Source organism: Mustelus asterias, chromosome 10 (genome assembly GCF_964213995.1).
Source record: "Mustelus asterias chromosome 10, sMusAst1.hap1.1, whole genome shotgun sequence".
Taxonomy (NCBI): Eukaryota; Metazoa; Chordata; class Chondrichthyes; order Carcharhiniformes; family Triakidae; genus Mustelus; species Mustelus asterias.
The window spans coordinates 85562505-85586211 of record NC_135810.1 but is presented as its reverse complement, the minus strand read 5'-3'; the positions used below and the strand labels follow the sequence as shown (position 1 = coordinate 85586211).

Below are 23707 nucleotides of genomic sequence, written 5' to 3'. Positions count from 1 at the left end.
GTCATCGCGTCACTTCCTCTACCACCGTGTAGTGGGTCGGATGTCAGAGGGGAAAGGTCAGTGCACGGTGATGTGTGAGTATGAGCTGCTCCAGCTTTTGGACTCGCTCCTCTGTTGCTGGGGGTTTAATTGTGAATTGAATAAAGGCGGCGAGGTGGTAGGAGTCGTGTCTCAGTTTGTTATAGTGTGGGATGGACACAGAGAGTGCTGGAAATGCTCAGCTGCTCTGGCCACAGGATCAGAGTTGAACTGGAAGCTTTTCTTATTATTATCACAAGGTTTATATTAACACTGCAATGAAGTTACTGTGAAAATCCCCTAGTTGCCACAGTCCGGCGCCTGTTCAGCTACTCTGAGGGAGAATTTAGCACGGCCAATGCACCTAACCAGCACAACTTTCGGACTGTGGGAGGAAACCGGAGCACCCGAAGGAAACCCACGCAGACACGGGGAGAAGGTGCAAACTCCACACACAGTAACCCAAGCTGGGAATCGAACCCAGGTCCCTGGCGCTGTGAGGCAGCAGTGCTAAACACTGTGCTACCCATAGAGCAAGTACAAAACCCTCTTTTAAACTGGCGCAACCCCAATCCTCCAGTTCTGATGAAAGGGACATTGCAATTAAACAGCTGTTTTGCTCCTGCCACAGGCGTTGCCTGACTGGCTGAGTGTTTCCAGCATTTTCTGTTTTTTTTGAAGAAAAAAAACTCCTTAACGTGTAGTGAAACATCCAGAGGGAGGGAGTGTCTATCTGGAGCTTAGTCCATCCAACTGGTTTAGTGATGTAAATCAAGATTTGCATGGCTACCAACATTAAAGCAATATATCACAGATGGTGGAACTTTGAAATAAAAACATCAAGTGCTGGAAATACTGTCAGTTTTGGCAACATCTGTGGAGAGGGAAACCGAGCTAATGTTCCGAGTGGAATATACAATTTGAGAACTGCAGAAAAGTAGAAATACAATGGGTGTTATGTCATTAAAAGGTGAGGAGAACAAAAAGGAAAGGATAGATGGTGGGGATATAATTGTGAATGGCAAAATAATGAACCGCTCTGTCCAAAAGCAAAAAGACATGACTCAGACTGGCAAATGGCAAAAAAAACCTAAAATCATAATGGGGGACACATTGCTATCCTCAGCCTGCTGCAGTGTTCCAGTTAAGCTCAGTAAAAGCATGAGGAACAGTGGCTCATCTTCTGGTATGGACTTTACAGTCTTCTGGACTCAACATTGAGTTCAACAATTTCAGACTATGACAGAAAGAGAAGATTCAGGAAGGAATCCCAAGCTAAGCAACTGAAGGCATGGCCACCCAATGGTGGAGCAGTTAAAATTGGGGAAGTTCAAGAAGGCAGAATTAGATAGGCACAGTGGAATGTTGGGAAGGATAAGTTTACAGAGTTATGGAGGGTCAAGGCCAGGGAGGGATTTAAAAAGTAGGATCAGAGTTGTAAAATTGCTTAACGGAGCCAATGTAGATTAGTGAGCACAGGGTTGAAAGGTCACTGTGAGTGAGGACATAGTTTTAGGTGAACTCAAGTTTGTAGAGGGAAGAATATGGGAGGCTAGCCTGAAGTATGTTGGATATAAAATCAATGACACGAATGAGGATTTCAGTGACAGGCACATAATTGGATGACGTTAAAGAGGGATATGAGGCAAAGGTGCATAAATGGAGTTAGGTTGCAGATCAACCATGATTCCATTGAATGGTAGAACAAACACATCGAATCATAAATTTCACTGTCCTTCGATATGTTCTCTCTCTTGATTCCATTGCTTTTGATTGGAGAGCAACTTGGATTCCACCTCAATTAATCAATGAGAGAGTGGTTTTGCCCACAATGAGAAGAAGTCGATACAAGAAGAGAAACATCAGCAAAACCAGAGCTGTGAGAGAGAAAGGGACAAAGTAGTAGTTCCGGAGCTAAATGGTTTTACTCCTGTTCCTTCCTATTCCTCGGTGAAAATAGGTGGTCTTGCTGATGTGGTTGGATTTCTTCTTGGGATCAAATATGCAAACAGCCTTAGAAACTTGCCACGGAGAGGGAGTCAGTGGCCAGAGAACAGAGCTTGTAGCTGAGATCAAAGACAATAAATGTGGTCTTCCCAATATTTAATTGGAGGAAATTTCTGCTCATCCAGTACTGGATGCCTGATTAGCATTCTGATAACTTAGCGGCAATAAGATAGATGCACCAATGGCACAAATAGAAGTAAATGGTTTAGATCTAATTTCCATTACAGAATTGGTTATAAGGTGACCAAGGTTGGGTAATAAATATTTCAGGGGACATAAAAGATAACAGAATGGCAAAGGAGGGGAGTTACCCCTGATTGTAAAGGATCTTATAGTACATCAGTGAGAAAAGATCCTGGCTCAGTGAATCAAGAAGTAAAATCGGTATTGGTGAGGTTTAGGAATAGCAAGGTGAGATAATGCTGGTAGAGGCAGTTTATAGACCCAGCCCCAATGGTAGTTATACTGTTGGACAGAGCATTAAACAATAAATTATTGGAATTTATAACAAAGGCAATGTGATAGTTATTGGGGAGTTTAGTCTTCATAGAGAATGTCCTAACCAGATTTGCAATGGTGGCTTGGAATATGAGTTTACGGACTGTTTTCATGATGGTTTCCTGGAGCTGTATGTTGTGAAACCAGCAAGGGATTGGAACTATTTTAGATCTAGCATTGTGTAATGAGACGGGGCTAATTAGTAAAATATTCAATGAGAAATAGTGATCATAATGCAATTGGAATTTCACATTACCATTGAAAAGGCATACTCCAGTCACCAACAAAAATCTTAAAGCAAATTACATAGGTATGAGGCGAGAGCTGGCTGAGGTTGATAAGGCAAATAAACTAAAAGTGATGGCAATAAATAAACAGTGGGAAATATTTACAGAAATAATTCAAAATGTTCAAGAAAAATACATTCTATTAAGAAACAAAAATTCAGGTGGCCTACTGAGGAGGTTAGGATAGTAGAAAATTTAAAGAAATGGCTTATAATGTTACAAGCCATAGTCATAAGTTGGAGGGTTGGAAATGTTTGAAAAATAAGCAAAGGGCCTTCAAAAAGTTGGTAAGAATAAAATTAGAATACAAGAGTAAACTAACCAGGAATATGAAAAAACAGTTTGTAGGAGCTTTTAAACATCTGTGAAAAGGAAAAGAGTAGCTAAAATTAACCTTGGTCCCATAGAAACAGAGACATTGGACAAATATCTTTTGTCTGTCTTCATAGTAGAAGTCACAAGTTAGGTAGCAGAAATAGAGGGTAACCTAGGGGCTAATAAATGTAAGGAAATTAAGGTAATTAACATCGGCAGAGAAAATGTACTGAAGAAATGCAAGGGACTAAAATCCCACAAATCCCAAGGGCAGAATAACCATCCTAAGGTTCTAAAAGTGGTAGCTGTCGAGATAGTGTTGCAGGATGCGCTGGCTATGGTTCCAAAATTCCTTAGATTCTGTAAAGGTCCCACCAGATTAGAAGTTAGTAAACTTCTATTCAAGAAATGAGGGAGAAAGAAACCGGGAACTACCGGCCATTTACCCTGATATCAATTGTGAGGAAAATGCTGGAATCTATTATTAAGGAAGTCTTAACAGTGCGTTTAGTAAAGCACAACATGATTAAAACAAGTCAACATTGTTTTACAAAAGGTTTAACAAATTTATTAAAGTTTTTTGAGGATGGAACTAATAGGGTAGATAAAGGGGAGCCATGTAGTATACTTGGATTTCCAAAAAACATTTGATAAGTTGCCATATAGCAGGTTTAAAGGCAAGATAAAGGCTCATGGAGTTGGGGGGGGGGGGGGGGGGGGGGTAATATATTCACATGGATAGAGGATTGGTTAATGGGCAGAAAGCAGAGAGTAGGGATAAAGTTGGCAGGCTGTGACTTGTGGAGTGCCACAAGGATCAGCGCTGGAGCCTCAGCTGTTTACAAACAATATTACTGACTTAGATGAAGAGACAGAGGGTAATGTATCTAACTTTGCTGATGATATGAAGCTAAGTGGGAATGCAATTTGTGAGGAGTGCGCAAAGAGGTTGCAAAAAGATATAGACTGGTTAAGTGAGTGGGTAGCAATTGGCAGATGCAGTGTAATGTGGGGAGGCGTGCCATTGTTGAATATATTTAAGACCGAGATGGACAATTCTTGGTCTCTCAGGAAATCAAGGGATAAGGAAACCAGGCGGGAAAGTGGAGTTGAAGTCCAAGGCCAGCCATGATCATATTGAACAGTGGGGCAGGCTTGATGAGCGATGTGGTCCATTCCTGCTTCTATTTGTTATGTTGTGATGATGGAGGAGTCGAGACAGGTGCTCGTGAGGTAGAGCAGGATGCCATATGAAAACAAATACTTTTTTGGATGATGTACCAAGGAAAAGCATGTATATAAAAAATAGGAAGGGACCAAAGAGTAGACCCTTGGGGGACACCAGAGGTAATGATGTGGGAGCAGGGAGAGAAACCCTTGCGGGTAATACTCTGGCTATGATTACATAAACAATAATGGAGCCAAGTGGATGCAGTCACGCTCAGCTGGACAGAGGTGTAGAGGCATTGCAGGAGGTTATTAACCATGTCAAAAACTGCCGATATATTGAGAAGGATAGTTTACCTTTATCACAGTCACAAAGGATTTAATGTGTGAGCTTGATATGAGCTATTTTGGTACAGCAGCTGGACAGGAAACTGATTGGATGGATTCAAACCTGAGAAATTTAGGAAGCAACAACACATTTAAAATTAAAAACTTTACACATTCAAGGAGTTTGGAGGGGAAAGGGAAGTTGGAAATGAAGCAGTGATGGCAGGGTCAGGGGTTGTTTTTTTTTTGAGGTGAGAGGTGATGATGGCAGATTTAAAGGAGAGAGGGACAGAACCTGAGGAGGGAGAACCAATAACTATATCACCTAACATTGGAGCCAGGAAGGGAAGTTGGGAATTTGTTAAAATGTATTACTTGATGGATATTATACATCCTTTTGATTTGTTCCAGGATAATTTGCTGTCAGAATGAGTGACAGTGATAATGATAATGACACTCAGTTGTCAGTTTATGCTTTGGCTGCCCTGCAAGAATTCCAGCTGGATCAACAGAAGAAGCAATATGCAGGATTCAATAATTATATTGTTGGGTCCATTGAAGAAGACTGGGTAAAATACTGACTGTTTTGTGTTTGGCTATTTATTTCTGAAATATAGCTGGAGCCATATTGTTTAGGTAGCGTTTTCTGGCTTAGTAGCTTGGCAGACTGTTGTCAGTAGGATTTTGTTTAAGTATAATGACAGGCTGCTGAATAGTGCAAAGCACAAAATGCTTTTTAATCTATACTAATTATAGCCTCACTTATGGTGGCCTCCTAGGATAACTGTTGTCGATATCTCTCAGAGATATCTGACAGATTGTTGGGAATCAGAGTAAATTGTTGGGAATCAGAGTAAACTTTACTCTGTGTGCAACCATTTACCTAAGTATGTTTGATGCTAACTTTTAGTGGATAAAGTTGATAAGTGTTAAAATTCTCCAGGACCTTCATCAAAATAAAAATTCTTTAAACAATTACTTGCGTTCAAAATAAAATATCCTGAGCCTTACTAAACATTAAAATAAGTCTCCCCATTTCTCTAAATGTTTATTTTCCAAAGATCTCTTAAAGCTACCAGCTCTGTGCCACTAAAACAGTATTGTTTGCTCAGAAAATAAATACTCGGAGGAACATGAAGCTCATTTTAAAGTGTCTTGCTTTTTTCATTTGTAACGATTGTTTCAATGGCTGAGCCATAGCCCAGTAATTTCCAAATACTGGTGCTAAGAGATCAGGAATCACTGCTTCGCTAACTCGGGAAAATATTTAAGTTAAGTTTTTAAAAAAGTTTTATTTATTAGTCACAAGTAAGGCTTACATTAACACTGCAATGAAGTTACTGTGAAATTCCTAAGGAGATAATTAATAGAGATTTTTAAAATTATGAGTAGGGAGGGAGAAACTGTTTTCAGGGGCTGGAGAATTGGTAACCAGAGAAGACAGATTTATAATCATTGGCAAAAGAAATCCAGGATGTAGTGAAGAATGTTTGTACTCTTGAGTTGTTATGACCGAGAGAACATCACCTAAGGGTGGTGAAGTCAGGTTCAGTTGTAACATTCAAAAGGAAATTAAATGTTTGCTTAAAAAAGGAAACGTGTGCAGGGTTCTGTGGGAAGACAAAGGGCCATCAAGAAGCAATGGGGTGAATGGCAGTATAATTCTGTGACTGCTGTCTGTACAATGTAGCGAGTTTTGCAAATTCTTCTGAACATTTTCTTTTGCACACATACTGAGATGATTTTCTTTTCTTGATAGTTTTTGTTTTAAGTTAACTTCTTTGGATATGATTTCATAGAATATCTTTAGCTGATACGCCCAACTTTGATCATAATTTGAATATCGTTGTGGATATTGGGACGTTTGCACAGAATTATAGTTTAGGATGTTGATTTTTTACTGCATAATACAACTTTTAAATAAGGCTACTGACCAGTAATGTTGCTAAATTTCTGAAATTATTTTTCTAGCAATTAAGCCAGTTTTGGTACAGTGATGAAACAGCTCTACGGCTGGCCCAGGAAGCAATTGAAGCTGCAGGAAGTGACGGCAGGTATATATATTCTTTCAGCTGTACAGGTAACTTAATGTTTCTCAGGTACCTTATTTAAATGAAGAAGCAAACTTAAGTTCTTGCAAGAAGTAGCTGAGACATGTGAATTAGGAAACTTTTGTATACAATTCCTGATACTGTGTGCAAATAGTTGATCTCAGCCAGAATGAAGCAAAGATCTATAGGATCCCTGCAGTGCAGCAGGAGACCATTTAGCTCATTGAGTCTGTACCAACTCTCTGAAAGAACATCCCACTGAGGCCCACCCTCCCTCCCAATCCCTGTAACTCTGCATACTTACCATGGCTAATCCACCTAACCTGCAGATCTTTGGAATGTGGGAGGAAACCAGAGCACCTGGCGGGAAACCCACGCAGACATGGTGAGAACATGCAAACTCCACACAGTGACCGGAGGCCAGAATCAAACTTGGGTCCTTGGCGTTGTGAGGCAGCAGTGCTAACCACTGTGCCACCGTGCTGTCCCATTGACGCAGCATCTATGATTTAAAGAGATGAAAATTATGCTGATCCCTATCCAGACCCCAGTGTTGGAAATGCTGATATTGAGTGAGGGCAGGATTGGGATTAAATCTGATGTCTCCATCAGGTAATCCTGCCAACACTCGTCACTGAGGCTCATGCTGAAGAATAACAACTTGATTAGGGTACTATTGGATATCATGGTTGATAGAACCAGACAACAACAAAGAATTGGTGTCAACAGCAAAAAAGGGAAGAAATATTTTCAAAGCAAAATGATTCAAACAGAAGTAACTGTGTCATCTGTGTGCAAACAATGCATATTGTTATAGTCTGGGCAAATTGAGTTTGGTTGAAGTATTTGACTGCGATTGACAGCACAGCAGAGCTCATTCTTGTCCCCACCCAGTGTCCACATTTTTAGAAGAGTTTGCGGGCTTATGATCAGGATTGGGACATAGACCCAAATGAGGTCAGCCTAGCTGAAACTGCCTAACTCGAATCTACACATAGGCCCTTCCTGGTTTTTATGGCTCAGTACTATACTCAGGTCTAATAATCTTCAGAACCATCTGAGCCTAGGCATGCAAATTCCTTCCAGGTTTTTGCAGCCTCAGCCACATTTGATATGTACTTGGGTGAAACTTCCCACCAAATCTTGGAAACCCAACCATTCCATTCTTCAAGCTGAGTGGAGGAACATAATTTGAGGTGAAGCAGTGTGCTACCACTACTCAGTGACCCAGAGCAGCATTCATTGCAGCACCAGAAACATCAGAAAAATAGAACCATTTGAAGAAAAGCTGGTACTTCTATAAGTGCCACTTTTCTTTCTATTTGTCTGGGTCACTGGTGAAACTCCTAAAAATATGAATTAAAGAATTCCAAACTCTCTGTAGCACCTTATGATTGGAAGCTCAAAATGTCAAGTCGTATATAGAAGTGAAATATTGAAGTATTGTTATTTATTCATGTAATTTCTATTTCAGAATAGCCTGCATCAGTACCCCAAGTATCTATCAGAAACTGAAGCAGCTTGGGAATGGAGAGTTCACTGCTATTTTGTTGGAGTATGACAGGCGGTTTTCAGTTTATGGAAAGGAGTTTGTTTTCTACGACTATAACTACCCAATGAATTTACATGACGATCTCCAACCTCACAGTTGTGATATGGTGATAGTCGACCCACCCTACCTTTCAGAAGAGTGTCTCAGCAAAATAGCGCTAACAGTCAAATATCTATCAAAAGGGAAGATTCTTCTTTGTACTGGTATGTGGACATCGTTCAGTCTGTTGTGTCCATAGAAAATCATTCACCAACTTTTAGCAGTTAATGATAAATGAAAGTTGGATAATGAAGGAATATGTATATAAGTTTATTGATTGCACTCTTTTGATGAGTCTACAGACAGTGTTGTAGATCAGATTTACAGTAAAGCAACTCATTAGTTGTTGATTCCTGCATTTTTTTTAAGATAAGGTAGTGGCCTGGATTTTGTGGTACAAATTACGGTGAGATTACTCCACTGTAACCGACAGCAACTTTAGGAGAGACACAAGCGTAGAATAACACAGAAATCCAATAGACCACAACAGAGTTGGTAGAAGTGACCACATTCCTTGCAAAGTTCAACTTTTATCTTCACTACGAGGACATCCTGCAATGGGTAGTATGGCACTACCACCTTGCTAAGTGGGGCAGGTTTAATAGCCAAACACCTGGTTCACAGTGCTTCAATGGTACCATCAGGAATAGGATACAACAGCACATCCTTCACATCTTGATCATCATCAAGCCAGGAGACCAGTCCTGGTTCAATGTCGAATGTTGAAGGCTATGTCAGGAGTAGTAATGAGTTTGCTGCTCCCCTACTTTCTGAACTTTTAATCTGAAATGCTTTTGTTGATTTGTTGTACTTGATCTCTGCAGTTATCTTAAGCTCTCTGTTCTGTCCTCTCGTCTTTACTGGTCTAATGGTTGATTTATTCCCCCTCCTCTTTTCCCTTCACTATGAGAGTCCAAGCCTTCAGCCATTCTTTGCACTCGAGAACTCTTAAACGTCATCCCACCCCACTTTCTAAAATCTTCTGGAAACTTACATCTTTAATTAAGCTATTGGTCACCTTTAACCTCTCCCGAGTTCCTGTGCAGTGTTCACAGTTAATTCTAAGAAATAATAAAAACAAAAAATGCTGGATGAACTCAGCAGGTCGAGCAACATCAGTGGAGAAAAACAGAGTTAAAGTTTCAGATGTAAATGATCCTTCTCAGAAGTGCTTTGTGATGTTTCATTATTTGAAATGCATTATATAAATATAAACTTTATAAGTTAATGGTTGAATGAGTCAGTAGTGTGCCAAGAACAGAAAAGTCCCAGATTTCACCCTGCTGTCTCTGTCTTTGTTTATTTAGCTGGTCTTAACTGATGTCATCTGGGGTTGCGTTGAGAATGCTTCAGTTAGGTTGTGGCCCACAGTTAGAAAATGGGAGAGATTAGCCAGGATTCCCACTCAGCTTTGATGCTTTCAGCAATTAAATAGTTTATCAAAATTTTTAAAGCCGAACGCTTGGACACATGGTGAAGGGGAAATAAATCACCCATTAGACCAGAAAAGATGAGTGTGCAGAACACAGAGCTTAAGATGACTGTAGGGTCTAGGCTCAGGACTGTCACTTGGGTAAGTAGTTATTTATAATAATACTTGAATTTCTCTATTTCAGGTGCAATTATGGAGGACCTAGCAGCAAAGTTACTTTCAGTGAAAATGTGCAAATTTCTCCCAGAACACAATAGGAATTTAGCAAATGAATTTCGTTGTTACATAAACTACGAGTCCAGGTTAGATTTGGACTCCATTTAAGTATTTAAGAATGGAAAATTAATGGCTGTGTTGTACATTAATTGGAAATACCCTATTTTTAAACAAATTCTGAGGTTATGCCCTAAATATTGATACATGGCCTGTCATAATGTATTATTAAGTTAGCTCACAACCCAGATTTGTGCTGTTAGCAATTTATTCCACAAATAAATATTTTGAAAACATATCAACTGATATATCTGGCCAGTTGTCAATTCATTCAGCAGCTTCAATGCAACCATCAGTTAAACTTCTATAACTCCCAGATTTGCTTAGAGCTTACTGCATTCATTTCTCTGCTAACATTTGATCTATCCCATTTGAATGACTTGCTATATCCACATTGCATCAGTGCTGTCACACAAACACAGCAACAAAACTTGTGGCTCTATTTTATGAATTATAATGCTGTGCTGGATCTTTTTAAAAATATGCGCAATTAAAAATCATGGACATGGGAAACTTCAAACTACAGTTCTTGCTTAGTATAGGATTGAATAGTGTTCTTATCACCATATTCCTAGTTGCTGACACAAAAGTGAGGAAAAAGATTGCTGTAAGAATTTGATTCATCAACTGTTCTTTCTAAACCCTCCTCATGTGACTTGGATGAGAATATAGGAGGCATGGTTAGTAAGTTTGCAGATGACACCAAAATTGGTGGCACAGTGGACAGTGAAGAAAGTTATCCCTGATTGCAACGGGATCTTGATCAATTGGGCCAGTGGGCTGACGAATGGCAGATGGAGTTTAATTTAGATAAATGCGAGGTGATGCATTTTGGTCAATTGAACGAGGGCAGGACTTAGTTAATGGTAGGGTGTTGGGGAAGGGGTACATGTTCATAGCTCCTTGAAAGTGGAGTCACAGGTGGACAGAGTGGTGAAGAAGGCATTCAGCATGCTTGGTTTCATTGGTCAGAACATTGAATACAGGAGTTGGGGACGTCTTGTTGAAGTTGTACAAGACATTGGTAAGGCCACACTTGGAATACTTGGTACAGTTCTGGTCACCCTATTATAGAAAGAGTGCAGAAAAGATTTATTAGGATGCTACCAGGACTTGATGGTTTGAGTTATAAGGAGAAGCTAGATAGACTGGGACTTTTTTTCTCTGGTGCGTAGGAGGCTGAGGGGTGATCTTATAGAGGTCTATAAAATAATGAGGGGCATAGATCAGCTAGATAGTCAATATCTTTTCCCAAAGGCCAAGAATCCCAGGGGGAAATTGCCCCTCGTCATAACTCCATTAGACAACTGATACGGTGAGGGGAAAAAAAGCAAATACACTGAATAAATGCAGTTTAGCAGTTCAGTTAGCAACAATCCATTTTGTTATATTGAGTTACTAGAATAATTCGAGTTTAGAAGGAAGGCATTGACTGCTGCAATTTATTTACAAAAGTAGTTACATATACTTTATTAAATATTTAAACTACCATTCAGAAAAACTACAAAATGTGATTATAAAGGCAAAAGATAAACAAATGATCACTGCATTCAATCCTAAATATTCAAATATCTTTATTTATAAATGAATTATTAAAGATTATTAGTGATATCGGTCTACCTTTAAACACATTTTAATGAACCACAGAACTATCATTGCTTTAACATATTACAAATATTAAAAATATACAAGTTTTATATTTACAAGTAATTTTTAAATTACAATGTAATAAATAAGTGGATACACTAAAACAAATAAAATACATTTAATGTATACATTATCAAAGCAACAAAAAATCATACATCAACTATGATAGTGACATTTCTTTGGTTTATTTGACCTGGAAGTCATTATTCTGGTAACAAATCATCTCCTAGTTCTTCATCTGCAAATTCATCTTCATCAACTCGTTTTCGAGCTGCAGTTCTGGGACGTTCTATCTGCGGTCCAAGTGGATCCACATATGAAGCATCTATTATTATAGAGAACAATGAAAACATTTATTTCAAAGCTCGCACATTTTACTAAATCATTATAGATCAATGTAATCATTCATGAATACTTGTTAGCTGATTCTCATGGATGTTTGAAATCATTACCAGTCAAAAATTTGCTCAAAACATCTTGACAAATTCAAATTTGCAGCATCTGTTTTTGTATAGGTGGTTCATGAGGTCTTTCGCCTGCCCACAGTTAGCGGATAAAAGCGTTTGAGAACCACTGTAATGTATAATAACATCACAGCTTGTTTTTAAGATGAGAGATACATGGGGCAATTTTCCCCAGAATGGCAAAAAACTTTCTTTAATTATTATGAAACTCCTGCTATTCTCTTAAGATATGGGAAATATAGAATTATTTATTCCCTTTGCCTAATGATCATTATACAATGCAATATTATTTTCTGCATCACCAGTCTCCTAACAAAGAAAAAGAGCCGTGTACTTGCCTATATCTTTATTGTTGCTGGTTTCATAAGGATCATTAACCCCAGGCAGCGACTTCAATTTGGCACTCATCCGTTCTCCTTTGGCACTAGTAACGTAGTTACTTTGTCCATTTTCTGAAATAATGCAAGAGAGGCAGAGATGGAATTATGATCACAAAAATGCGAATCAATGCAACAATCTTAAGTAGGTGCATCAATAGACTGAGGGTAGAAATTAGAATCAGGCGGTGCAGAAAATGAGTGGTATTGGGTCAGCTGCTTGTTATATGTAGCATCTAAATGTTCAATTCCACTGCAGTAAATAGAATTGATTATTATGTTCTATGTATAGTGGACAGCTAATCTGATATTATGCATTTTGCGCCACTGCTCAAGAATAATTGCTATCACTTGGAGTAATAATATGGAAGGAACAGAAGACCTTATGCTGAGGTTCATAAGGATTACATGTCAAGAGATTATTCTACAGCTTTCAACTGCAACTTTCTCACTGTCTGAATGTTGTACTTTCAAAAATCAGATAGTCAGGGCTGACTAAAGATAATATACGAAGAAGTCAAACAAGTAAACAAGATAACACCTATCGTTTTGAAAGATTATCAACAGAGCATTCTCCACCACTAGCCAGGTAACACTAAATACAGAACTGTTAGAATTACTAAGGTGGCAAAATGATCACGGCAATCAGAATCAGGAGGAAATTTCTCCACTGGTTGGACTCATACCTACTGTAAAGGAGGATGGTTGTGCTTTTTAAAGGCCAATCGTTTTAGCCACAGGGCATGGTGGCAGGAGTTCCTCAGGGTAGTGTCTTAGGTCCAACTACCTCCAGTGGCTTCATCAAGAATACTCCCTCCAACATAAGGTCAGAAGTAGAAGTGTTTGCTGATGATTGCACAGTGTTCATCAGTACCATTTTCTTCTCCGATACTAAAGCAGTCCAAGCCTTCATACACTAAGACCTGGACAATATCCAGGCTGGGGTTGATAATGTGGCATGAATGTTACTTGCCACTTAAGTGCCAGACAATGACCTACTCCAATAAGAGAGACTCTAACCATCTCCCCATAACATTGAATGTCATATCCATCACTGAATTCCATACCATCAACATCCTCAGTGTTTCTTCAGAAGGAACTCTTCAAAATGCAGGTAATGAAAATACAACAAAACTTCCTCCAACTTATAAATCAAGGAAAGGGTTTAATAAAGAAGCATCATTACTCCAAACTTGGGGCCTCGCCCTGGGCCACTCCAAGCTCCCCACAATTCTACATAGTTCCTTATTTATAGTGAATCAGCAGGTCAGCTGACTAATACATCACTCTGTAATTGGTTCCATGGTTTACTGGGTCAGTTGACCCTTACATCTTGTTCCCATGGGTCACATTACATCCAATACAAAGTTGTTATCGGTTACACTCAGGAGCTCTCCATTGACCAAAAACTGACTGGGCCAGCCGTATAAATACTGTGGTTCCAAGAGCAGTTCAAAGGCTGGGAATTCTGTGCCAACTAACATAAACATCTACAAGGCACAAGTCAGGAGAATGATGGAATACTCTTTACATGGCTGCATCAGTGTAGTCCCAATAAAGCTCAAGAAGCTCGAAACCAAACAGGACAAAGCAGGCCACTCAATCAAGACCCCATCCACCACATTAAACATTCACCCCCTTCATTGCCATCAGTGTGTATCATCTACAAATTGCATTTCAGCAACTCACCAAGGTTCCTTTAACAGCACCTTACAAACCTGTAACCTCTACTGAAATAGAATGATTCAGGTGCAATTCTTGTCTTCACTATAGTGAAAAAATAAGCATGAATAAAGGCAACATTTCACCACTCGAAACTCACTTTTCTGCTGAAATTGACAAAGAAATTTTATCACCACATAGATTTAAATTTTTTTTTAAACTATTTAACTTAATTGAGAATAATTTTCACTGTGTTAAAGATATTCTGGTCCACCTACCGCTACCAGCACTGCCTTCTCTGCGCCCACGTGCACTGCTATCTCTGCCGGACTTTACACGCTGTTTAAAAAACAAAAGTACAAGTAAATATTGTTTCATTGTAAAAAAGACTTGGAAGGAAAATGCCTGTTTTTTATTGCCAAACATTTTTATATTGAAGTGGTCTAAAACTTCAGCTCAACTCAATGTAGATAGTTATGTGTTGGGTAGTGCCTGGACAATGACCACATCCCATGAAATAATTAAAAAACCTTCTTTGCACCTGTTTATCTGCACCTTTTACTGATCAACTGATTTAGCGATTGTCTCCTACTAGGATGGAGTGCCTCTGCAGCACCTCCATTGCCTGTCCCTAGCATCTGTTCAGCAAACAAATAAACTCCTGGCATCCAGCATACGAGACAGCTTTTCCCTTGGAACATAATTCACAGCATCAGGTAAGGAAAGGATCTGGAAGTTATTTTTCCAAAGGCAGCATCAACCTTGTTCTTAACAGGTACAGGTAAAAAATAGCTAACAAATTGGTCTCAGAACGTTTGAGATAGTTGGGGGTGTGAAAAGCAGAAATATTACACCAGTGCAGGAGAGGAATTTTTCTTAGCGTGCTATATTGAAAAGTTTGTCTTTATTCTATGTAGTCCTTCCTTACCTGTTCTCTTAACTCTTTCATTTTTTCAACTTTCTTCAGTCTTGTGGCATATTCCTGAACTTCTTTCAGTCCCATATCTGTACAAAGGCGAACTAGAAAGCGTAGACCTGAACAAAGAGTCATTAAAGGCGAACAAAATCAACACACATTGTTGCACTGGGGCTTAAAATTAATCACAGAGCAGCAAAGGATTTCTCAAAGTAGACTTTCATCTGAAAAACTATATTAAAACAAAGTTAGTGTAAATTTCTTAATATGCAGATATTAAAAAATTATTTCATGAGAAGTGGTATCACTGATGAGGCCCAGTAAGAGGTCTCACAATACCAGGTTAAAGTCCAACAGGTTTATTTGGTAGCATGAGCTTTCAGAGTGCTGCCCCTTCATCAGGTGAGCCAGCATTTGTTGTTCTTGCCTAATTGTCTGGAATGGAGTGGTTTACTAGGCCATTTCAGAGGACAGTTAGGAGTCAACCATTTTGCTGTGGATCCGGAGACATATGTAGGCCAGGTAAAGATGGCAGATTTCCTTCCCTAAAGGGCATGAATGAACCAGATGGGTTTTTATGACAACAATAATAGTTTCATAATTACTAAGACGAGCTTTCAATTCCAGCTTTCATTCATTGAATTTAAATTCCAAGGAGGATTCCATGAAGGATTTGAATCCATGTCCCCAGAGCATCAGCCTGGACCTCAGGATTACTAGTCCAGTGACATTACCACAACGCCACCGTCTTCCTAAGATGACACACCAATGTTATTACAAAGTCCATGGAAAAATTTCCATCTTTCTGCAGAAATGAAACAGTGGAGGGAATGCTGCACTAACTTTGTGCCAGAGACTTATCCTAAGCAATTTCAATAGGCAGCCAACATTTATGCTAGAACAGGTCTCATTAAAATGTTTAAATTAATGTCTTAAGATGCTTTTAGAGCACTGATGAACTAAAACTCTGCCCAATAGAACTGAGCACTGAGTGGCTAAACCAGTTTTAACAAGGGATCAGTTTGCTCCCAAAATAAAGAGAAATAACAGCTCTGCAAATGCTTTGTGCCAAGGAGCAGGGATATTCTTCTGGCCCACAAAAAGCCGCCCATAACCACTCTCTGAAGTGCTTCTCCCAGTTCAGTTCCACAGAGGAGAGGCTGCCCTGCCTCCCTCCCTTCCCACCCCCAACACCGATCAAAAAACTGCATATAAGCAATTGTACAGCAGTGATAGCTTGCTACTGATAATAATATTGCACTACTAAGGTCATCAGGTGGATCTCGCAGACAGACTGCCAACCAATTGCCTGATTATCACAAAAATTGCCTCAATGCAGTTTTAGTCTACATTAAAACAATTTACAAAGGTTTGTTGGAAGCTAACAAATGGGGAATCAAATGTGCAATTTATGCATTCATATTTACTAAGTTATAGCCACAAAAAATGTACACTATAAAAATTAGGTACAGTGAAATCTCCAATCAGAAAACCTCACAAGCATTCACACATTTTTCAACACAGTAAAGATATTTTGAAATGAAAACAGATCCTATAACCATCATTTGATTATTTTGAGAATATCTCTTACATTCAACATTTTCGGGAAATTTCCGATGAATGTCTTTGTATGTTTCCAATGCCTTTTGATAGTTACCTGTATTAATAAAGTTAAATATAATTTGACTACTTTATAAATGTAGAAATTAACAATTTCGTAAAATGAACACAAAAACATGGGTTGGGTTAAAACTACTATGAATCTTCTATCTGGCCAAAATATTGAGCACAATAAAATGTCAAATACGATCTATCCTTATTTTCAAAGCTTTTCCCTCTGCTCTCTGCAACATCCTTCAGCCCTGCAAGAATTCTCCATTCCTCCAATTTTGACCTCCTTGGCATCTCCAATTTTTTTGACCCTACCATTGGCAGCTATACCTTCAGCTGGCTAAGCCCCAAGCTCTGGAATCCCCTCCCCAGTTCATTCCAGTTCTCTTCTCTTTCTGCACATTCTCCCCGTGTCTGTGTGGGTTTCCTCCGGGTGCTTTGGTTTCCTCCTACAGTCCAAAGATGTGTGGGTTAAGTGCATTGGCCATGCTAAATTGTCCTTTAGTGTCCCAAGATGTGTAGGTTAGATGGATTAGCCATGGTAAATGTGTGGGGTTACAGGGATAAGCTGGGGGAGGGGGCCTGGGTAAGATACTCAGTCGGAGAGTTAGTGCAGACTTATTGGCCAAATGGCCTCTTCTGCACTGTAGGAATTCTATCATTCTAAGAAGCTCCTTAAAAACTACTTTTTAAACAAAGCCTTTGATAATCTGGCCTAATTATTTCCTTTGTAACTCAATGTCAAAGTTTGTGTGATATTGCTGCTCTGAAGCTCTTGGGGGTATGTTACTACATTAAAGATGCTATATAAATGCAAGTCGCTGTAATTTTGCAGACAGTAAATTAGCATTACATAAGGATGTGCAAAATAACATAACATCTTGAACCTCTAAAGGTGACCCACATGTGCCTATAAATGAACTTAAAAGAAAGGTAGCTATCAGCATCTTTTAAAATAAAATAAGTTTATTCTTTTGATGGGTTACACCATTTTTCCCCACTGTTTCCTCCATTTACATGAGCACCTCCTGTGGCAAAAAAGTTTGCCTTAGACATAAAGGTGGTTCCAGAGGACTTAAGAATTGTGAACGTCACACCTTTGTTCAAAAAGGGGTGCAACGATAAAGCTGGCAAATACAGACTAGTCAGTTTGACTTCAGTGCTAGTGAAACTTCTGAAAAGTATAGTTCAAAACAAAATCAGGAGCAACTTAGACAAAAGTTTAAATATTATTTATTAGTGACACTAGAGGCTTATATTAACACTGCAATGAAGTTACTGTGAAAATCTCCTAGTCACCACACTCCAGCACCTGTTCGGGTACACGGAGGGAGAATTTAGCACGGCAAATCGACCTAACCAGCACATCTTTTGGACTGTGGGAAGAAACCAGAGCACCCGGAGGAAACCCACGCAGACACAGGGAGAACATGCAAACGCCATACTGACAGTGACCCAAACTGGGAATCGAACCTGGGTCCCTGGCGCTGTGAGGCAGCAGGGCTAACCACTGTGCCACCATGCCGCCCCAGGTATAGGATAATGAATACCCTATAGGTGCACCAGTAGCAGCGCACCCCCATCTCCATCCTGGACCTTTCCCCCAATTCCTGGTTCTCATACCCCTACCAACTATTACTCCACATGGTAGCAGCACCCTGAAGTGATGGTCAGGTGATATCACCAGACAGGGGGCAGAGGTGTGGATTTAGAATGCAGTTTGGCAGGAAACTTATATTGTTGATCTTCCGGTCTATTTGAACTTGTGTCTCTGGATTACAAATTTAGTGATATAACTACTACTATTGTACCCATTACATCAGTATTATATAAATCAATCCCCAAGTATTACTTTAATTCTTTGTAAGTTTTACTATTCAACATGATGTTAAGAGTAAAATTAAACATTATTTCTAACATACATTTTTGTTTCAGGTATCCAAGTTTGAGACAGAAATGTTTTGAAGCTGGACAATATAAACAACAATCTGATGTTTAACTTACCACTTCTTCTATAACAGCTAGCCACCATTAATTGCCATTTGACTTGAGTAGGCCTGCATTAAAAATACATTTTTAAGTGGGTGTTTTTCAATACCCTCATCTGGTGACTGCAGAATCAGGTGAAAATAAGTATTAATTACTTATGCATTGCTTTAAATTATAACCGCTTGCTGTTCAAGGTTTTAAGTATTTTTTTCCACACTTCATTTCTTAAACCTACTGTATTGTATTTTTCCACCACCCCTTTCAGTTTATATCACCTTATACAAGGGCACACCGATGTCACCATTTTTCAGGCATAGAATCATAGAAACCCTATAGCACAGAAAGAGGCCATTCGGCCCATCGAGTCTGCACCGGCCACAATCCCACCCAGGCCCTACCCCATATCCCTACATATTTACCCACTAATCCCTCTAACCTACGCATCTCAGGACACTAAGGGCAAATTTAGCATGGCCAATCAACCTAACCCGCACATCTTTGGACTGTGGGAGGAAACCATTGTTTTTTTTTATTCGTTCATGGAACACGTGCGTCGCTGGCTGACCAGCATTTATTGTCCATCCCTAGTTGCCCAAGGGCAGTTAAGAGTCAACCACATTGCTGTGGCTCTGGAGTCACATGTAGGCCAGACCAGGTAAGGACACCAGATTTCCTTCCCTAAAGGACATTAGTGAACCAGATGGGTTACTTCTTATCTTCATCTGTTGAATAATGCAAAATGCAGGGGAGAGTAGGGATGACTTACCATCTGATTTTCCTTCTCTCCCAATGATTTTAATGCTTTACTTGATACTTCACGTAATTCCTTGACTAACATCGAGGACTCACTACATGGGAGGTACATATACGAACACCTTCCTAACCCTGTTTGGTACTGTGTGCACCACAAAAATATTTAACAATTGCTAAAAACAAACAAACCATATAAATCGGAAATTCAGCATTAAATAAATGGTAATGTCTGGTGGGTTTCTAAGTGGTAAATCTCTGCTGGGACAGTTTACAATATACAACATATGTTTTCGATGTATCGATGAGAACCCATGCACAACATCAAATAATTGCCATCTAACTAAAACGCATGACTCTAGGCTCTATACAGGAACTCCTGAACTTAGCACTGTGCGCATTAACAATAAAATCTTAACACAGCATCTTCATACTGAAGCAAAAAGCTTGGTGGATTTTTAAACTGAACTTATTGAATAACCTTCTCCTAATGGCACAGGAAGTAACATATTCAGAAAGATCAGTGTCTGTATGGTAAGAAGCAAAAATAATTTAAATATAAGTCAGTGTTCTCATTCTCAGGCTTTCCATCATGTGCATGTGTGTGTGTGAGTGTCAGTTAGGGAGAAAATGAGCCTTGGCTCTAATGCTTTCAGCATCTGAGTAATGACTGCGTTTGACTGCGTCATTGGTGACACTCCCCTTTCTGCATCAGAAAGTTGTTGGTCCAAGAACCATTCCAGGAAATGAGTGCATTATCTATACTGACACTTCAGAATAGTTCTGGGGAAATTGCTGTATTATCAGAGGTTTTTCAGATAAGGTGTTACATCAAAGCTTTTTAGATAGGCGTAACAGATCACTTTTGAAAACCATTAGTTTCCATGTGAGATAGTCAGAGAATTCAGCACTTTCCTGAATGGCCATCTCTTGTAATGCCTAATATGAAATATAACACACAATGTCAAAGACAAAATATTTCTTACTGGATAAGTGCTGCTCTTTCAAAGTATTGAATAGCTTTTTCACAGAACTGTGTGTCAATATAATAGGCTCCAAGCCATTCAATGCCCTCGATGTTTGATGGGAAATACCTAAATGACTGACAAAACAACAGAAACAAAACAAGAGATTAGAAAGATAGCATTATATGTTTATTTTAAGTTTATCTTATTTATTTTCCAGCAAGATTTTTGTTTAATTCCCTCAAGAGCACAAGCTTGAATTTCATGATTTTTAAAAATCCTGTGATGGGATGTGGGTGTTGCTTATCCATTTGCCATCCATCCTAACTGCTCTTGAACTGAGTGTCTTACCAGGCCATTTCAGGGAGCAGATAAGAGTCAGCCACATTGCTGTGGATCTGGAGACCAGGGCAGACCAGGTAAAGGCAGCAGTTTCCTTCCCTGAGTGAACCAGATAGGCTTTTAAACAATTGGGCCACCATTTCCGATACTAACTTTCAATTCCAGATTTATTAATTAATTGAATTTAAATTTCACCACTGTCATGGCGGGATTTGAACCCATGTCCCCAGGGCATTAGCCTGGGATTCTGGATTACTAATCCAGTGACATTACCACTATACTACTGTGTCCCCCATGAATGCAGGTTGTTACATCTTTAAAACCATACAATTAAACTACGAATGTAATGTACTGTACAAAATTAACATTCTTCCTCAAAAGTATTCACTAAACATGCTAAATTAGATGTCAAGTTTGTTTAAAAGAACATAGAAAGAGGATAAAGGATTCTACCTACTAAGATGGAATTTAAGGGATCAGGTGACATAGTAAAAGGAAAGCAATTTAATTTCAATTAAATATTAAGATACGTTAACAGCCTAAGTTCACTGAAAGGCATAAATTGTTTGGAATAGAGTAATACTACATTTCTGGAGGTCTGCTCTATTAATGCAAATAGAATAAAGCATTCATGCCTATTCTAAGCATAGACTGGAGACCCCATTCCACATTTTGGGGATGAGGTTATTTGTATGGTCAGGGCAGGTTACTAGCACTTGAAGAACTGCATCAGCAATGCCTTCCACAACTGGTCTTTGGAAGGCAGAATGGCTGAACATATAAGTATGTGTTGAGTTTCCATCACAATTCTTTTTCTTACTGTTATTATACTACATTTCCAATTTCTAGCTGAAGATGCACATTCATTTTAAGATTTCGTATGTGAAGGAATATTCAATTTATATATAAAACTGCAATATTACCAAGTTTATTTTTTAAGCAGAACTTAATACTGGAAAGTAGAGAAAAAATGTATCAAATTCATCATTCCAATATTATTCCATTTAATTAGGTTTCCACTTTTATTTTAATTATAAAATGTACCAAAAACTTAATCACAAACATATTTATAATATTCACTCATGTGAAAGATCGTCTTTGCTTTAGAATTTTTAAAACAGAGAACTGGGAACAGATCGAAACAACATTGAAGAGGGGCTGTAGGTATGAAGAAACTGTGGATCATGGATCATAGAGTTTTTCTTGGGAGCTTTTTGAGAAGTGTTATTATGTGAGGTTTTAAAAGATGGTTAGGTTTAAGTTATCTCTTTTAATTGAAGAAAAACAGAAAAAGGGGGTGGGTGCGAAGTTGTATTGAACTTTGCCCAGAAACAGGTAGGTAATGGTTACCATTAGACAGGGGCCCAGGTTAAGACTTACTGAACCCACATGCCATATTTCACACCTGAACACAAAGAGAGGGGCAGCTGTGTTGTCCTGTGTGCACTGACTGATCCCCAGGCAGTCTGTTTAAAAATCCCTGGACCCGACAGACAGTGAGAGAGAGCGAGCGGGCATTAGACAGGAAAGGCAGTCACTGCGGTCTGGAGAAAAACACAAACTATTTTCTCTGTTCGTTACAAGGCAGAATGCTGTGGAAAGCTTGCCCACTTGTCAAAGAGAAAGAACCAGCAGCTATTTAAGAATGGTAGAAGATATCCCTGGCAAGGCTGAGAGAAGAAATCACTGCAGTGAGCCTAACAGCTGAACGTTGGTTCAGGAACTCTAAGTATTAAGGGAGACGATTTTCGGCAGTCACCGGATGTCACCGCTCATTGAAACAGAGAGAAGAGAAACAATTGGAAACGGGGAATGACAATGGACTGTTGCCTTTAAAGACTACGGGCGGAATTTTCCCATCCCTCCCGCCACAGGGAGGGGGTGTGGGCATGGACCATGCAAAGGTCCATTGACCTCGGGTGGGATTTTCTGGTCTTGGGGCGAGCCCGGCTGGAAAATCCCACCCTACAATTCTGTTGAGAATTTGCTGCAAGGTAAATACAGTATGTGGCATGGGATTATCAATGACATTTATACGTTAAAGGTTATCTTCTCTGCAATTTGGAGTATTAGTTACCAACCAAGTAACGCTTATTCAAGATTGTTATTGGTTTGTTTGAATAAAAGTTTTAAACTTGAATTCTTGTGCAATTCCTTTAAAAATGATCAGTCTCTAAAGGGATCCTAACAGAGATAGCAAGGTGAAATGGCTTTAGGAGATCATTTCGGAGGACAGCACAGATAGCAATTTTCAAAATGTTGTTATACTCGTATTCAAGTTGCTAACAAGGATGCATGCTGGTTCTAAACGTATAGAGTCTTTGTCACCCACCTTTCTGTTCTGGTTGAATGGTCAAATTTCTCTCATTTTCTTTTTTGTTACACACTTATCTAATAATCTGCATTTGCTGTCCTCACCAGTCACGCGGTTCTCCTAATTTGCTGCCAAAACATTGGTGAGAGATTGGCAGAATCCCTGGAGACGGGGCATGTATAATCTTTTATCTGGGGGAACCGCAAATTTTTACACTGGTTATTTCTGGCAGGGGAGGAGTGGTGCTTTGTTTAGAGCAGAACCTCAGTCAGTCCCTAAACAGGGGCTTCTGCATCAGAGGGAATCAGGGTCAGAAGCACAGGCTCTCTACACAAAGAGAACTTGAATCCTCAGTTAGATCTGGTAAGGATGAATGTCAGCATATCCACTGAGATGAGGCATAGTGGTCTCTTGAAGGACACATGCAAGCCCTACCAGTGGAGTTCGGGTCACTTTTGCGAAAAGATCAGTATTTAATATTATCAGTCCTTTGCAAGGGAGCAGAAATATAACTTCTCAAGACGGTGGTGGAGGTTGGGGAAAACAGGTCACTTCACAGATGGTAAAAGGTACCAAAGTCTGTATTGGGCTGGTGGCCAAGGTGACATAGATATTTTCAGGATATTCCTGTGACAGGGCCAGTGTTAGAGGGCATTACTGGCAATGATCTTGACTGTTGGTATCATATATCCCCGAAATGATAC

The 23707-nt window shown here is 39.3% G+C and overlaps 2 protein-coding genes across 7 annotated transcripts in view; one reads left to right on the top strand and one right to left on the bottom strand.

The window, feature by feature from the left end:
- The first annotated feature begins 16 nt into the window (after nucleotides 1-16).
- eef1akmt1 (EEF1A lysine methyltransferase 1) lies at nucleotides 17-22827 on the top strand. 6 transcript variants are annotated; one of them, XM_078222120.1, is made up of 8 exons: nucleotides 32-74; nucleotides 5031-5188; nucleotides 6591-6673; nucleotides 8145-8425; nucleotides 9878-9995; nucleotides 14712-14832; nucleotides 18579-18766; nucleotides 22274-22827. In XM_078222120.1, exons 2-6 carry the CDS (start codon nucleotides 5048-5050, stop codon nucleotides 14749-14751), a joined length of 663 nt encoding a protein of 220 aa, XP_078078246.1. In that variant the 5' UTR covers nucleotides 32-74; nucleotides 5031-5047; the 3' UTR covers nucleotides 14752-14832; nucleotides 18579-18766; nucleotides 22274-22827. The 6 variants fall into 6 exon arrangements, with proteins under 6 accessions (XP_078078247.1, XP_078078248.1, XP_078078245.1 ...); XM_078222117.1 differs by lacking the exon at nucleotides 14712-14832 and having other exon boundaries at nucleotides 22274-22826; XM_078222121.1 differs by lacking the exons at nucleotides 14712-14832; nucleotides 18579-18766; nucleotides 22274-22827 and having other exon boundaries at nucleotides 17-74; nucleotides 9878-10212.
- Nucleotides 11383-23707, bottom strand: part of ift88 (intraflagellar transport 88 homolog) — a 72861-nt gene continuing 60536 nt past the window's right edge. Inside the window, exons 20-26 of the mRNA XM_078222116.1 lie at nucleotides 20369-20484; nucleotides 18648-18700; nucleotides 16624-16689; nucleotides 15045-15151; nucleotides 14395-14455; nucleotides 12416-12529; nucleotides 11383-11938 (exon numbers count right to left, since the gene is read on the bottom strand). Coding sequence (XP_078078242.1) covers nucleotides 11817-11938; nucleotides 12416-12529; nucleotides 14395-14455; nucleotides 15045-15151; nucleotides 16624-16689; nucleotides 18648-18700; nucleotides 20369-20484 — 639 coding nt within the window. The 3' untranslated portion in view covers nucleotides 11383-11816. The remainder of the gene's footprint in view (nucleotides 11939-12415; nucleotides 12530-14394; nucleotides 14456-15044; nucleotides 15152-16623; nucleotides 16690-18647; nucleotides 18701-20368; nucleotides 20485-23707) is intronic.